Below are 15520 nucleotides of genomic sequence, written 5' to 3' on the forward strand. Positions count from 1 at the left end.
TACATTAAACAACTACTGCAAAACATCAATAACTACAACAAATTTCAAGACACAAGCCAGAAATAATTCTTAACTATGGTGGACAACCATACCTATGATGCACACGGGGACAAACTAAGCTCAGAAAAATGTTAACGACTGGATGAGAGACATTAACTTCCAGACCATAGAAATGACTATGCAAAGTAAGCAAGAAAGAAATAAAATGAGTTTCAATGAAGGACAACATATTTTACAGGACATTGACATTATAACGAGGTTCCATCTTCCTCTTACAAATGACATATTGAGAGTAACAGACATTTCCAGTGGCTCAGAAAACAAATTTAATTGACGCTTAGAATGAAGGAAAGCATACAAGTTTTTTTAGAAAAAGAAACTTTATTACAAATCTGTAGGTTTAAGAAAATATCCAAGAACTGTCAAAGTAGTATGAAAAATGCTGTCATCCTATTCACAGTTACCAGTTTTCTCCAATAAACATAGCATACAAAAATCAACAGAAACCATGGCAATTCTTTTTGGTGACACAAGCCAGATATTGTAATTTTAAACCCCTTGCTGACAAGTAGGATGCTGCTGGCTGCCCAAGGGAACGATTTAATTGCACTATTTTTGAAAACTGGAAGTTTGCATGAAAAGGCTATGTACATATACACATACTGTATTTTACCACATGTACAGGTAACTCAGGCAAACAAAACACAGCCCAGCACAATACTTAGACCTACAAAAACCTATAGAACCAGGGAATGTCTGTATATGGTATTAGGTTATTCTCTGTGCTCTGGTTACCATTTTCTTTTACATCCCAAACCTAACAAACACCAATTGTTTTCCACTCTTATTTATAGAACAGTGAACCTGACTTCTTGTTATACTGTCTTTTCAGACACAGAAAACATCAGCTGCACTGCATGCAGGCAAGTGACCTAAAAATGCAATGTGGTTAAAACATAATTAAAAGTGGGATTTTTAGAAGACTGTAGACTGAATTTACTGCAAGTGACCTAACACCTTAAACTCCCCTGAAAAACAGCGGCTAACATGGTATTTCTGATGTCGTTCACAGATTATTCATAAGACACATGAATGAGGAAAGAACTGTCTGATACATGTTACATTCCTGAAGTGTAAGTATAGACTGCTTTAAAAAAGCAGATCGTTTGCAAGTATGCCACAGATTAAATCCAAACCTGCCCACAACTCCAACTTTGAGTAACTGGCTGCAACGGTTGGAAGCTGCAGGACAGACCATTGGTAGCCACATTCTCAAATCCTTTAAACTGCAGAGGACCTAAATGCCACAACTCAGAGCTACAGTGCAGAAGAGGCTTCAATCTAAGAAATGTGAAAATCTTAAAGGAGCAGGATGAAAGAATTCTGTCACAATACCTGCTTAACGAACTGATATAATCTAAAAGAGGAAAAAAATCCCAAACTACTCTTTTTATCAGGTCCTTGAAGGTCCTTGGGCAGAGGACATCTGGGATTTCCTATCAGTCAAGCCTCCTTTGCCAACAGCAACATGGAAGAAGCCACCACAATGTTAAAAAACTACTCAGTGCATTTCATTCATTTTGCTGTTTCAACTCATGTCGAAAAGCACAGAGTCAAGAGTTATTCAAAGAACACTATGCTACAGAAGAGCAATTAGAAATGGACAGTCTCTTAACACTAGAGCAAACAGGATGGAAGATGTAGAACTGAATTTACAGTAATTTCCTTCCCTATGCAGACCAGATTAGCCCTAGGTTAAGCAGGGCTACCTGGAACATTTCTTAAAAGTCACTTGTTGGTAAGAAGGTTGCCTCATTCTCCCGCCTTTACTGAAAACTTGATTTCTGAAACACTGTAATAAAACAGTAAAAAAATCTTCATTCCAAAGAAGGAAAATATTTCATGTACATTCTTAGGTGTGAACCTTCAGGCTTGGGAAACGTTTTTCTAGATTGTCAGCAAGTGTTTGATCAGCCTCACGCAGAACTTCAAGGAAACTTTCCACCTGGAAATAAATCGCAAACACACAAAAATTTTAAAAAATTGCATGGAACAAAGAATTCTTATACTTGGTATAGGAGGTCTTTCTACTCTTGTACCTTCCCACCAACCATAGCCAGGACCAGCCATACTCCAGAATGATGGAAAACGCTCCACAGTAGATGCCTCCCTCCTAAATCCCACCATTTCAGCTGGTCTAAATTTTGAAACATTATCATCTTCCCCAAACTCTTATTTTATTGTTTAAAAGTACATAAATAAAAGCTCCCTATGAAAAATAGTTAGAATAATTTTTCTATTAAAAAGTACAAGACAAATTTTCAGCTAGCATAAATTTGCAGATATCCATACATTTCAGCACAGTTTGACCCTTATATCCACTGATGACCTAGGGCAGGGGGGAGTAGCTACTTTTATACAGTCCTAAAATTACATTTAGCCCTTTGAAGGCAATTGTGAGGCTGATGTGGCCCCCGGTGAAAATGAGGTTGACACCCCTGATCTAGGCAAAGTTCTGGCTGAAGTAAGACAGAAGAGACAGAGGGTAACACTGCCTAGAAGGGCATATTACCTGTGTCTGAGCAACTCTGTCCTGCCTCTACATCTGATTCTGAAAGGTCTTGCCACCCGACTAGTATTTTTTCAGCTACGTTAAAGACCTTGTCATGTACTCACCGATGTGAAATACAGAGGTAAGAGGTTCTGAAATGCACAGGAGCATGTCTGTTCATTTAAATGTCCCTGGTGTAGTCCTTCTAACGTATTTTCCTGGGAAATAAAATGAGAAATACAACTAGCATGTCATGAACACCCGTCGAAAGAACAAACTCAAAATTGTGCAGTGTCTGCAAGTATGCACTTAATTCCCAAAAATGGTAAAACAACATTCTCAGAGAATGCGCAAAGTAGCTAACACAACAAGGTGTGAAAGCTCACGCATCACAAGTCTCTTAATTTGAATGCTCCCATAATAAAGAAATCCAGCTGAGAAGGTGATCTTATATATTGATACTCTTTCCTTTTCTTAAATAAATTTGCTTTAATTCAAAAGAAATGGCAACATACACCTAGAGTATTATACCAAATCTTGGCCTGAAGGCATCCAGTTCAGAAAACCTGTGTCCCTGCCATCTAACACACGTTGCTGCTCACCTTCTGATTGATTCTCTCATGAATTTCCTGTACGCAATTTCAGTTGCACAGAAAAATGCCCACATTAATAGTAACAGCTTTTTTCCTTACGTACCCTGCAGAAATCCCTTTCGGAATTTTGTTTTTCTTACCTTGGTCAGTTCTTGAAGCATATTGGAAAGTAATTCACAGCAAATATCCTTCAAAATTTTTAAATGGAAATCTTCCTCGTTCAGATCAGCCTTTCCAGTCTCTTGTTCTTCAGACTCCTTTGATTTATCAACAGATCTCTTCCCACAGCCCTCCATGTATTGTAAGATACGAATCAAGCTCCCAATCAGAGGCATATCTAATATAAAGTAACAAGAAACTGGAAATTTAACATGGAAAATTTTTCCGCACCCTTTCAAGGCACTAAAATTTTGAAACACACCGCAAGATTTTATACAAAGCCCACAGGAATGTGTATTCTGGCAGTGTTGTGTTTTATCAAAGGCTGTTTTAAAAAGGCAAGTGGAAACGTAGTAGAAAACTCAAACCACTTTTTCCGCAAGCTAACCTGTATCTGTAAAAGGTATATGCCAGTGGTAAGGAATATGAGAAGCAAAATATCTCTAGTAGTAATTCAGAGAGGCTAGTACATTAAATTTGCATCCAGATAATCCTAGCTGATAAATCACACTGACAGATGCTGCAGATGACCCTGCCTCACATTCTCTTTTAATTCTAAAGACTTGTCCATGGATTGAAAGGAAACAAGTGATAAAGATGGATTTAACTAAGTGCAGAATCTCCCACTATTAAAAAGTATTACTATCAAGACCTCACGTTTTAGCAAAGATGAATTCTGCAGTTTTCATTAATCTACCCACTGGAGAAGACTGAACAGAATTTGTAGATTCCATTACTGTAACTCTTCAGAGATATCCAGTAACTGAACTTTTAGATAGCTGATTTTCAGTCACCAATAAACAGCCTTAATGTATTCAAACATGTAACTGAATTGTGTTCTGAATCGATCTCTAGTAAACAGTGATAAATTAACCACCTTTCACCCCACACAGATAAAGTCAATTCTGACAATAAGTTAAAAAAACCCCAAACAAACAAAAACCCAGAAAAAAGTACGACTTGCTTTTCCTCATCTTGGTGTACTCTTGTTCTGTCTGTGAAGCAAACATAGCAGACAGCACAGACAAAATAGAGGCCAATACAGTCTTCTGCTCCTGCACAATGATCGGTGGATCATCTGGCTGGCAAAGTTCATGGCAAGCAAGGTCATAAAGCAAAGTCCAAGTCTCTTTTCCTCCATCAGGAGCGTGCACTTGAGAAAGAAAGAAAGAGAACCCACCAAACCATCAAATTTAATCTAGGTAAGTGAATTATTTTTCTCCCCATTAAATATCTGATGATCTGGAAGTTTCTGCGATTTTTGGTCCTACCATACGTAGCAATTCAAGTGTCTTACCGATAGCCTGAATACCCTCATCCACTGTGGTCAGGAGCTGCAAAATATGCATATAAACATCAAGTCCTTCCGGATTATCCGACCTACACAGAACAAACAAAAACAAAGATGAATTAAAGATACTCTGTATGTTTTGGACACGCAGAAGACCGCTAGCAATCACTGCCATTCTCTTTGCTAATGAACTAGTTGATTCCTTTCAACTGCTAAGTACAGGGAAATACATTCTAGTGATCTGTCAACCTATGCAGCTCCCACCAAAATCAGGATGTTCAGACACAGGGCTTAAGGTTATGAGGAGTCTCCTCAGCCATGAAATGGAAAAGAAATCTCACATACCGGACTTGTTTCGCCGCTTCAAGTATACAAGGCACAATTTTAAAATCTGGAAGTTCTTCAGGGGAATCATCAACAGACGGTCCCACAGACCGACACGTGCCATTTTTAATCCAGTTTAACATTAGCTCTTCATCTAGATCAAAGAGTTTGTCCACCACTTCACCCACTTTTACCAGCAATTCAACTGCACAAGAGAGAATGTATAAATTTCAACAAGAATAATAACAAAGAACAAAAATTAGCTCACAAAATGCTAATATATAAATTATTCAGGGTAAATTCAGTGCTGAAATGTAGTAGTTTTGTTCACGACCTACTAATGGTTGCTATGTTTATTTCCTTTTTGTGGCACAGATCAGGTGAAGAGTTTGATAAATAGGGATTGCTGGAAAGCCCACAGTCACCTTCTACTTTATCATGCCATTTATAAAGCAGGAACGTTATTCTGCAAAGAGACTTGAGGTAACTTCTGCTTCTGAAGTGAAATTTTCCAAGACTTGTCCTTAAGTATGCAGTTTTCTGCTACTCTTACATCTGCCAATCTGCATTTTGCTTAAGCAGAGCTGTGATTTCAACTGCACGGAGCAGGATTTCTGAGGATTTTCATTTAAAAAACAAAACAAAACATACACACAAACAAAGAGCTAACATTCTCCAAATTAAATAGTTAAATTATTAGGAAACTTAGGCAAATAATAACTGCTGTTACAACTGAGCTGGACATGAAAAAACAATGCTATTCAAAATATGTCCATGATTAGGTGATCAGTTTTTTTGCTAAATTAGTGCTATCACAGAAGAAGGATTTGTGTGTCCCACTGACTGCACACCCAAAGCCTGTGCAGTGCTCTGCTGTCATTCAGAGTAACTGAATTATTGCTCCAGCTCACATTGCTCGAGTATGGTAGTTTTGAAAACTGAAAATATATATCTGATTTGGAAAAAAAAAAACAAAAAAAAAAATTACATGAGGCCTTTTTCAAGGATCAAAAATGAAATGCATATCCCTGAATGAGGACTACATCCTTTCCTTTCCTTTACTGTGCCAAATAACATTTTCATCTGTTAGACTTGTTTTTATTCCCCCACAGAGTTTTCTTATCACAACCAGTGCTTTTCTAGTTTTATATATATTTTTAAACTTGCAAAGGCAGGACAATTTTTTGTGTGTGTGCTTTAAATTAATGAGGTTTATTTTATTTTAAAGAAATGCTGTACTCCCAGCTGAAAATATTTGTCTTTGAAACGGCACACTTCAGTTGTTATCTTTTTCTGCAAACACCCACTAATTCCCAGCTTGTTTCGGCAACTCACCATTTGTAGAGCTGGACATGATAAAGCAAACACAGTCATACACAGATGGGTTTTCTCGGATTCTCTCAACCCAGACATTGGCCACCTCAGGCTGGGAAAGGCAAGTTAACAACAACCTAGACAAGAATTGCACATTGAACAAATCAGAAGAAAATTCATTGATTTTAGCTGTACAAATATAAATCCAAAATAATGAGAATTAAGTGCCAGAAAGAGGAATCTACTTCTCAGTAAATCGATTCCAGAACAATGCAGAAAAGACAAAACGATGATAGAATAATAAAATAGCGAGCCCACTTGTCAATTTTCTTCCCAGGTCTCAGAACACAGCAGAACCACACTAACAATGCATTAATTTCTGAGATGTCCTACCTGCTTGTTTCCAGAAGAGTTGGAGAGTCCGAATCACACAAACGTTGCAATAGCACTTGGCTTTAAGGAGAAAATGCAAGATAAGGGTTAAAAAAAACTATTGTTGTTTGATAAAAAGTTATAAAAAGGTTAATTTCATAGCTGCAGCTATGTTCTGAGATTAAAAATTTTCCTGACAGTGCCTGCTTTACCAGTGTTTCAAGATTGCCAAACTCAGAATTTAAAGATTCAAGAACCTGACTTGTGATTAAAAACAAAGAAAAAATAGTATCCTTTTTTTCTTCACTGAACACTTCCAACTCAAATAAGGTCAGCCAAAAACATGTGAATAAAGACAAGACATGGCAGGCAAACTTGGTTCCTTCTATAATGTACATTTGATGATTATGAGTCCAGAAAAGCAGTAGTCATACACATATAAAGTACATACACACTTACCCAAGACTCTCATCTTTACTAATGGACATGCATATGTCTTGGAAACAGGCCATATTTCCTAATATTCCCACACAGATTTCCTGAAAAGTCAAAACACAGTATAATGAGGCAACTACAACACAGTTCACAATTCTATTTCCACAGCCATAAGACAAAAGTAAGAAAGGTTCAAAGATGTTTTCCAGTTTGATTTCCAAGTTCTTATGATCCACCAGTTCCAGGGCAGAGACACAGATTTTTCTACAGGATGTCATTAGACCAGCCTAAAATATGACAGGTCCTATTAAATATACTTTGATGTTAAGGTGTTCCATAAAAGCAAATATATCTTGAAATCAACTTGCATGTTCTGTGCACACTGTTTTGAGGTTGATCTCTCATCCCTATTATTAAAGCAATAAAGAGTCCTACAAACAAAAATATCACCATGTAAGTGCAACCCTCACAGATATTCACTTCCTCACAAAAGAAAGGGGTCTTGACACAAGCTTTCAGCAAAGCCTGTTTTCTGATTGCAGAGATTAACGACAAAAACAAAAGAAACAAAAAGAAACTAACCCATATCCCAAAGCAGTGCATTGCAGAAGGATATTCATGCCTAGACAACAATTAAAAGACACACACTTCTATAAAGGGGACAGAGAGAGCAGTGAAAACACCTACAGGTGACTGATGCTAACAAAGAATGTCCTGGGAATCGCTCACTTTTAGCAACTTTAAGTTGGAAATCAACACTCACCACTCCAGGTTATATTTTTTATTAACACTCTACTACCTCTGCTAAATTACAGCACACACTCTGACAGCCACTATTTCAAGAAACTACCCATGACAGCCAATTTGCAATGACTTCCAAATTTTGGTTGTACTTTCAAAGTCCTATGTATCTATACTTCATCTCCTGAAGTAAAGCTTCTGGTAAATCCAGAGAAAGAGGAGTTATACCAACACTGAACAGCTTTGAAAACCCTATCTTGAATCCTGTGTAATACAAGCTGAAAAAGAATTACATCGAAACAAAGGAAAGAAAAAAATGCATTAACTACCAGTGTATAGCAGTTCCTAACCACTAAGAATACTTTTGTAGGTCTGACTAAACAAATTCATTTCTGTTCAGTAATCATGAAACAAGTAATGAGAAAAAAGGCCAGCCTTTTCTGGTTTTTACAATGAGGCTTAAAACTAGGCTTGATAAACTTAGTCCTTTATCAATAATGACATATCAGCTACAGCATCACTGAAACACCTACTGTGTTTTTGCCTTGTTTCCTTAACCTATTCAAAGGTGCAATGGGAGGTGGAGGGAGATAAGTGCAAATGCATGTACAGAGCTATCTACTATTTCTATCAATATGGGACAGGTTTTTAACAGCCCATACTTACAGTAAGGCGAGGGCATTTTGACTTGGCAAAAACTCCCATGAATATATCGGGGGCATTAAACTCCTGAAGAAATAAAGCGACATCCTGTGGAGAAAGTGAATGGAGAAGCAAATGGACTTTCATAATTTACAAACAGATCAAACCTTGTCTCACAGAACAGGGACTAGATCGATGAGATGTCAATTTCGTAACAAGAGATTAGTTATTTCCTAACAGTTATTAACAATATTGTGCTATACCACCTTCCTCGCTTTTCAATAAGAGATCAGAGAGTCCCTATGGGGATTCAGGTTGCCAGTGATGTGCTACACAAGGAACCAAGACGACACACTTAGTATCTTTTGCTCTGTAAGTCAGAATTCAGCAAATACCATGTCTGCAGACAGTGACATCACCCAGACATACAAAAAGAAACAAGAGAAGGGATTACCATTAGCACTTGATCCAAGCACATGAAAGAGAAAATCTCCTCCTTATTTTACCACATTAAAACACAAGATCAGCTCTCTATTTGGGAGTAAACGACACATCTTTCATGTTTATTTAAAATATCTAAACAAAGAGCCGGAAATAAAATAATAATAATTTTATATATATATATATATATGTATATATATGTCTTACTTGAGAATTTGTTCCAGCATTTCAGAACGTTGAGAAAAATACTAAAAAGTTATGTTACATTGCCATTTCAAGTCTGTAGCTGAAGTTTAAAGGGTTGTTTATCTATCAAACTATGCTTACTAGCAGGACACATTACAATTGCTACAGAAAAAGACACCTATTTAGAGATGGCATTAATATCATCTCCATAATCAAACTCCTGAAGATACAGGCTATGCACCTCAGTTAATTTCAGCTACAGCTAAGGTACTGTCGTCTCATAACTCTGAGCTTCAGTTCAATTCCTGCCCATAATACAGAAAACCAAGAGGGGTGAATTTGGCCCCATGTATGCCAGCTGACCCCAAGCGACAGCACCTCATGATCCACCAGGCACCTGGAGGGCAGGTCAGGCAGAGCACGTTGTTCCTTTTACATTCACACACAGCTCTGCTTTACATTCTCAAACAACAGAAGAGGGCCCAGCGGCTCGGACACAACCAAAGCCCTGCTGCTGCAAACCAGCACTGGGCCTAAGAGTGCACACAAAGTACTTGCTCATCTTGAAAAGCGGCCTCCGCAGTGAGCCTGCTCGGTGCCATTTCTGCACACCTGCCCTGCCTAATGACTCAGGGGGCACTGTCAGCCGCACCTGGGAAGAAGCAATGCCACCAAAACCAGCAGGGTGGCCGAGCCCATGTGTTCCCGCGCAACTCCATTTGTCCCCGCCTAACTCCGTGTGTCCCCGTGTCACCCGCTGCCAGCAGGATCCCGAACCGACAGGCTCAGGAACAGACACGGGCAGGAGCTGCCCGGGGCTGTGAGCCGCCCCCGAGGTCTGGCCCCTACCTCGTCCATCGACATGTCCCACACTTTGCAAATGTCATTCTCCATCTCTTCGTCCAGTTCTGTCTGAACTCCCTCGGGATCGGCGGCGGGCTCCGTCTTCTCAGGGCTGATCACCTGAGAGTGAAGGAACGCCATGGAACACTAACACCGACCTATCGCTTCGGTTACAGTTTAAAAAGCCCCACACAGCCACGGAACCGCGGTGTCGTGTCCTGCGTCCCCCCGGCCCGGGCAAGGACCGCACTCGCGAGGCGCTGCCGTTCCCGGGCCCGCCAGCCTCTCCTCCCGTCACGGCGCCCCCGCCCCCCCAGGCCTGCACCTCGATGAGGCGGGTGAGGATGCTGAACAGCCAGTGCTTGCTGTACACCGTGTTCCCCACCGCGTCACCCTCCTCCTCCGCCTCGCTGGAGGGCGGCGAGGGGTTGCGGTCCATGACGGCCCGGCCCCGGCACCAGCGCCACAGCCACAGCCACAGCCGCGCCGGCGACAACGAGGCGCTGGCGGCGGCCAGAGCGGCGCCCGGGAGGCGCCCCGCAGCGCCCCCTTCCGGGGCGGGGCGGCGGGAGGCCACCGCGGGCTATTGCTGGGTCTCAGCGGCCGAGGCGGAGCCAAGTCGAGTCGGGTCCGTGACGGCGGGACGAGACCGCCCCCACCGCGGGAAGCAGCCCCTGAGCTCTCAGGGCAGCCGGAGCGCCAAGCGAGATCCCCGCCCCTCGGCTGTGCCGCTGGCCCCGTGATTGCATGACACGGCCCCCTGGGGACGCGCCACCGGAGCCGTTGTGGCTGCGAGTCCCTGTCCCAGAAGGAAAGTCAGCGGCGAGGGGAGCAGTTTTCAGAATAAATTCTTTATTTGGCTGGACAGAGGAGGTGTAATGGGGGCAGAAGTGTCTTCCTGGGGGCTGTGTTAGTATTTGTTGGGAAGGCCTTTAGGCCTGTAGCGGTTGGGGTCCCCGCCGCTCCGGCCCCACCTGTTGGCCTCCTGGTCCGCTCGGGTGTCCTCTGCGCCTCTGCCGCTCACACCGCTCTGCCACAACTCCCGGGCGTCACTGGTGGGAAGAAAAAAAGCCACCTGAACCACCTAGCGTTTAAATCCGCTTTGTGTTGATTTCCTCACTCATGTAAAACCAGCCTTTCCACGGGAGTTCTCAAAGTGAGACACAACCACGTCTTCAGTTCTTGTCAGCGAACCGCAATGGAACCTATAACTGTTACGCCAGAAGATGAACCGGCAAGGAAAGAGAGTTCCTTATCACCAGAAATGAAGAAGTAAGGAATCTGCCTTCCCAGGAGGACAAGAAGAAAGGTTCATGTTCATGTGGGAGGTGAGACACCATTCCTATAGAGCCTGGCTTTTCAGACATTAACTGCTTCCCCTCCACTGTCCTGGGCCGAAAACTGAGTACAACTCAAAAAGGACTTCAGCTGGAATGCCTGGATCCCTGGTAACTCACTTGTAACAAGCCAGATACACCCCATTACCTGATCACTTTGGCTGCCCAGGCACCACCAGGTCCTCTTTGGGCAGCATCGTAATTCCCACGAGCATGGAAATATTTGTCGGCACCTTTGTAATTTGCCTCGCGCATGTCCCGGTATGCTCTGTACATATCCTTTGCCCCTGAAGAAAGCAGAGAAACAGAGATTATGTTGACTTTAAAGAGTCATCCCAGAAACAGTTAAGTACCATTTCAGCCAGGAGCGGAAAGGTCTAAGGAGCAGTAACACAGAGAGGCACTTCTCCATATGGGCCTTTGCACAGAGGTGTGTCCACAGAAAGGGCCTGGGGGGGCTGATCAAGGTCCTCTTAGAGAATCATTTCAGTTGGAAGAGATCCTCAGGATCATTGAGTCCAACCGTAACCTACCTCTAGCACTAAACCATGTCCCTAAGAACCTCATCTAAACACCTTTTAAACACCTCCAGAGATGGTGACTCCACCACTTCCCTGGACCACTTCCCAGCAGCAGAAAACAGCGGGGCTGCTCATGTGGAGCTGCAGACCTCCCTACTCCGAGGACTGTGCTTGGGGTTGGGTTTCCTGAGAGAAGGGCTTATGGTAACAGCAGCTTACCTCCAATTGCATCCACGACAAATCGTCTGCCTGGGATATCAGCACTTGCACATAGAATAAGGGAGAGCAACACGAGGCAGACACAGACCCTCATGGTTCCCGGCTCAAGCCTGACACAGAGCTGTGAGACAATCAGAGGGAGGAGCAGTTTTGGAGCACCTTTGAAAGACTACAGACATAGCACCCATCGCACCCACAGCTGTGCCTGAGCAACCACCCCAGCCTGATGGCCATCCCAGGGACCCATTGCTCCCCACACGAGGACTGATGCCCACCGTGCAACAGCTGCCTCGGCTCAAGATGCCGCAACAGAGGCAGATGGACAGGAGAATACCAGCTAAAATCACATAATATAGCTCACAAATTTAGAAAATCACTCACCACTGCAGAAGGCCAAAGCCAGAGGAGATGGAGCTTGTCTTGTGTGCTCTCAGACTCAGAGAGGGTATTTATAAGCAATTCAAACCCCTCAAAATAGGAAATTGGAAAGGAAACCCATGGGTGGGAATTCCCCCTCCCCACTTCCAAAACAGGAATTACTGTAAGCCTGTCCTTGCCCTTACTGAAAGTTCATAGCTCCTGTTACACAATTTTTTAGAAAGTATGTGGTGCTTTGCAGCTGTCCACAGGATTATTTACTCCTCATAACAAGCAGGCTGAGAAGGTGCCTCAAAGACTGAAGTGTTCTGTGTGCTTGAAGTGTTGCGGTTGGCTTTAGCGTGACACTTTGGAGGAGAAGATTCCTGATGCTGCTCAGGGAGGGTGTGGAGTCTCCTACTCTGGAGACATTCAAAACCCACCTGGACACATTCCTGTGTAACCTCATCTGGGTGTTCCTGCTCCAGCAGGGTGTTAGACTACATGATTTTTCGAGGTCCCTTCCAGTCCCTAACGTTCTGTGATTCTGTGATTCTGTGATTGCCTGCACTGTACGTTGAAGCACTAGGTTGGGTCTGGGTCTGTGCACAAGGAACAGTCATCTGCCTTACCAGATCTGCTAAGTGAAATTCCCATGTGTGCTGGGATGACAGGATGGATCGCAGAGCTGACAGAATGGAAAATGTGAAGAGTTGCTCTTAGCTCCATTGCAAAGCAAACTGCATACACCTGTGTCCTTGCTGAGAGTGCTCTAAGACAGCGCGCACACACACGCTACCATAAGGCAGGCTGGAATGGTTCGTCCTGCCTTTGCTTGCTCTCATGGGTCCTTCTTGAGGGACTTCAACCATCCAGCTGCAACCTCAGCTTGAGCTTAAGGCAGGAGAGTTTTTGACGCAGTAGTAAACAATTTGCTTAAGGGGAAATTCAGATCCATACAGCCACAACTCTGCTAGATTTTGATATCAATATATTAACTGTTGGACTTTATCAGCATGGTTTACAGTTTGAGTGCCCGCTGTGCTCTCCCTGCTCGGGAGCCTGCTTGGTGCTTGCTGCCCTTGGTTAACAACTGACACAACTGCTGCCCTGGAGAGAGCTCTGGGTTTGAGCACAGTTGCAGTTCAGACTGCAAGTACAGAACGTCTCCTCCTTGTGTGGTCTCATACATGATTTAACAAGTCTGAGAGAGCTACTTTAAGTTCAGTGCAGAAGCAGCATGTGTAGTTACCCCATCCACAACTCTCGTCACTTTAAACAATTAGCAGCTGGACCTGAAGGGTAGAGGCATGAGGTGAAAGAGGAGCAAGAACAAAGGGGCCCAATAAAGTGCAATCAACTCACTTCCTTGGGTATCACTGGACTTCAAACGAGGTTAGCTTGAGGGAAGAGGAGGCGTTTTCCACAGACAGGCCCAGAGCAGCAGGACAGATATTCTCTAGTACCCTATCTCTGAATGGAACTATTTGAGACAAGGAAAATCTAAACCCTAACTGACAGACAAGGAAACTTTGCAAAAAGCAGGGGGCCAGACACATAATTTTGTCCCCAGCTACCTGTGAACCTGATGCTTAACAGCATAACAGCTCAGTTACTGCAGAGACTACAGTGTTGGGTTTTGCTGTAACTCTGTTCACATCCTAGTGATTAACACCCTTAATATTACACATCACAGAATCACATCAGCTCAAGTGCCTTCTCCGCTGGCCTTGTCTGTCACCTTTTTAAATTTAAAAAAAAAAAAAAAAAAAAAATCAAAACCAAAAAGAAGACGGGAAAATTATTCCTGTAAGTTGGAGTACAGGCTCACTAACGCATGAGCCGTTTTGCCCAGGGACCTAGAACAGAGCATTGCCTTCAAAACTGACTTAAGGAACTTTTCTCTACAAGAGCTTGGACGTTTTGGACCATAGAGGATATTTCCGAGTCTCCCGATGTGGTCTGATGTGTTTCACATTCTCTCCAAACCAAAATTTTCTGCAAAAAGTACAAACAGAAAGGTACTTGCAAGAAGGTAGGTGCTGGATGAGATCTTTAGATTTCGGATTGTATCCCCTTGACGTGTCTCCTACAAGGAGGGCAGCAGCAGCAGTGACAATGCAGGCGCTCCCTACAGTAACTGAGCTACAGCACCGGCTTTGTGCTCCAGCAGGCAACAGCCCGAGCACTGCTTTCCCGTATCCTCTTGACCTACTTTCTGGCTCTCAGCCCTTGGCCCACAGAAACAAGTTGCAGCCAAAACTGTTGTTTTTGCAACAGAAACAGGCAAGCTGCCTCTCAGCATGCGGAAGGGTTTGAATGGAATATTCCTTTCTGACCCAGCACTAAAACACAGACTGTGTGTGCACCCTGGGTAAACATAAGACATATAGGAGCCTTTTGGATATAGTTTTCTGGGTTTGTACATTGTGGTACAGTTAAGATAAAAAGGAACATCAAATTGTTGCCCTTTGAGTGTCAATAAATGCAAGCTACATTACGCAAACATTCCACAAGGTAGGTATTTCACAATCTAAGCAAGTCTCAGATTGAGAAAGAGGATGAGGTGAGTTCCCAGCTGACACCCAATAACAAATGCAGCTATTCCTTATTCTGGGAAGCAGCAGCACCCTAAGTTTACACAGGCAAGGATTCAGGAGTTTTGCCATGGTACTCTATGAAATATTTACTAGCATTGGGCTCAGGCTCATCAACATGTAAAATAACTGCAAACTAGGCCCCTCTTCCGGAAACACTGCATATACAGATGTTTATCTTAAAATTCATTTCTCCATACATTTTGATGATGAGTCTGACAGTGTTTTTGAGGCAGCTATGAGGCTTTCATATATTTTTGGTGGAAAAAAAAACCAATGCACACACAAAAAACCCCAGCCAACAAAGCCCACCCTCCCAGTTTCTATTTATAGTTGCTCCAGGCAAAGCCCCCTTTATTCATCTCTGCTTTTCAAGGATCCCCTCCACCAAGTCAATCACCAAAACCCAAGCTGAGCTGCAGCTCATCTGCTCCAGCGCAGGCTTAACCCATCAGTGGTATACGCTCAGCTGCCTGACAAGAGCTGGTAGGGGCCACAGCTTTTGCTCTGTGCAACTGTCAACTTCTGAACAGCAGACCATTTCATTTCACAGTCCCTTCACCTTCCCCATCTGAGATGAAAACACTTCTTCAAAGA

General features: G+C 42.9%; 2 protein-coding genes across 2 annotated transcripts; both read right to left on the bottom strand.

Annotated features, from left to right (window-relative positions):
• Positions 1 to 361: 361 nt before the first annotated feature.
• Positions 362 to 10402, bottom strand: SAAL1 (serum amyloid A like 1). Its single transcript, XM_065839775.2, has 12 exons — positions 10218 to 10402; positions 9899 to 10012; positions 8447 to 8530; positions 7064 to 7143; positions 6626 to 6685; positions 6254 to 6369; positions 4940 to 5123; positions 4601 to 4683; positions 4268 to 4456; positions 3285 to 3481; positions 2677 to 2769; positions 362 to 2005 (listed from the first exon to the last, which is right to left on the bottom strand). The coding sequence occupies exons 1-12, from the start codon at positions 10329 to 10331 to the stop codon at positions 1913 to 1915; spliced, it is 1407 nt and encodes a 468-aa protein (XP_065695847.1). The 5' UTR covers positions 10332 to 10402; the 3' UTR covers positions 362 to 1912.
• A 322-nt stretch (positions 10403 to 10724) lies between these two features.
• LOC136102482 (serum amyloid A protein-like) lies at positions 10725 to 12505 on the bottom strand. Its single transcript, XM_065839578.2, has 4 exons — positions 12351 to 12505; positions 11970 to 12090; positions 11378 to 11516; positions 10725 to 10944 (listed from the first exon to the last, which is right to left on the bottom strand). Exons 2-4 carry the CDS (start codon positions 12061 to 12063, stop codon positions 10803 to 10805), a joined length of 375 nt encoding a protein of 124 aa, XP_065695650.1. The 5' UTR covers positions 12064 to 12090; positions 12351 to 12505; the 3' UTR covers positions 10725 to 10802.
• Between the last annotated feature and the right edge of the window lie 3015 nt (positions 12506 to 15520).

The sequence above is a fragment of the Patagioenas fasciata genome, chromosome 5 (assembly GCF_037038585.1).
Source record: "Patagioenas fasciata isolate bPatFas1 chromosome 5, bPatFas1.hap1, whole genome shotgun sequence".
NCBI lineage: Eukaryota > Metazoa > Chordata > Aves > Columbiformes > Columbidae > Patagioenas > Patagioenas fasciata.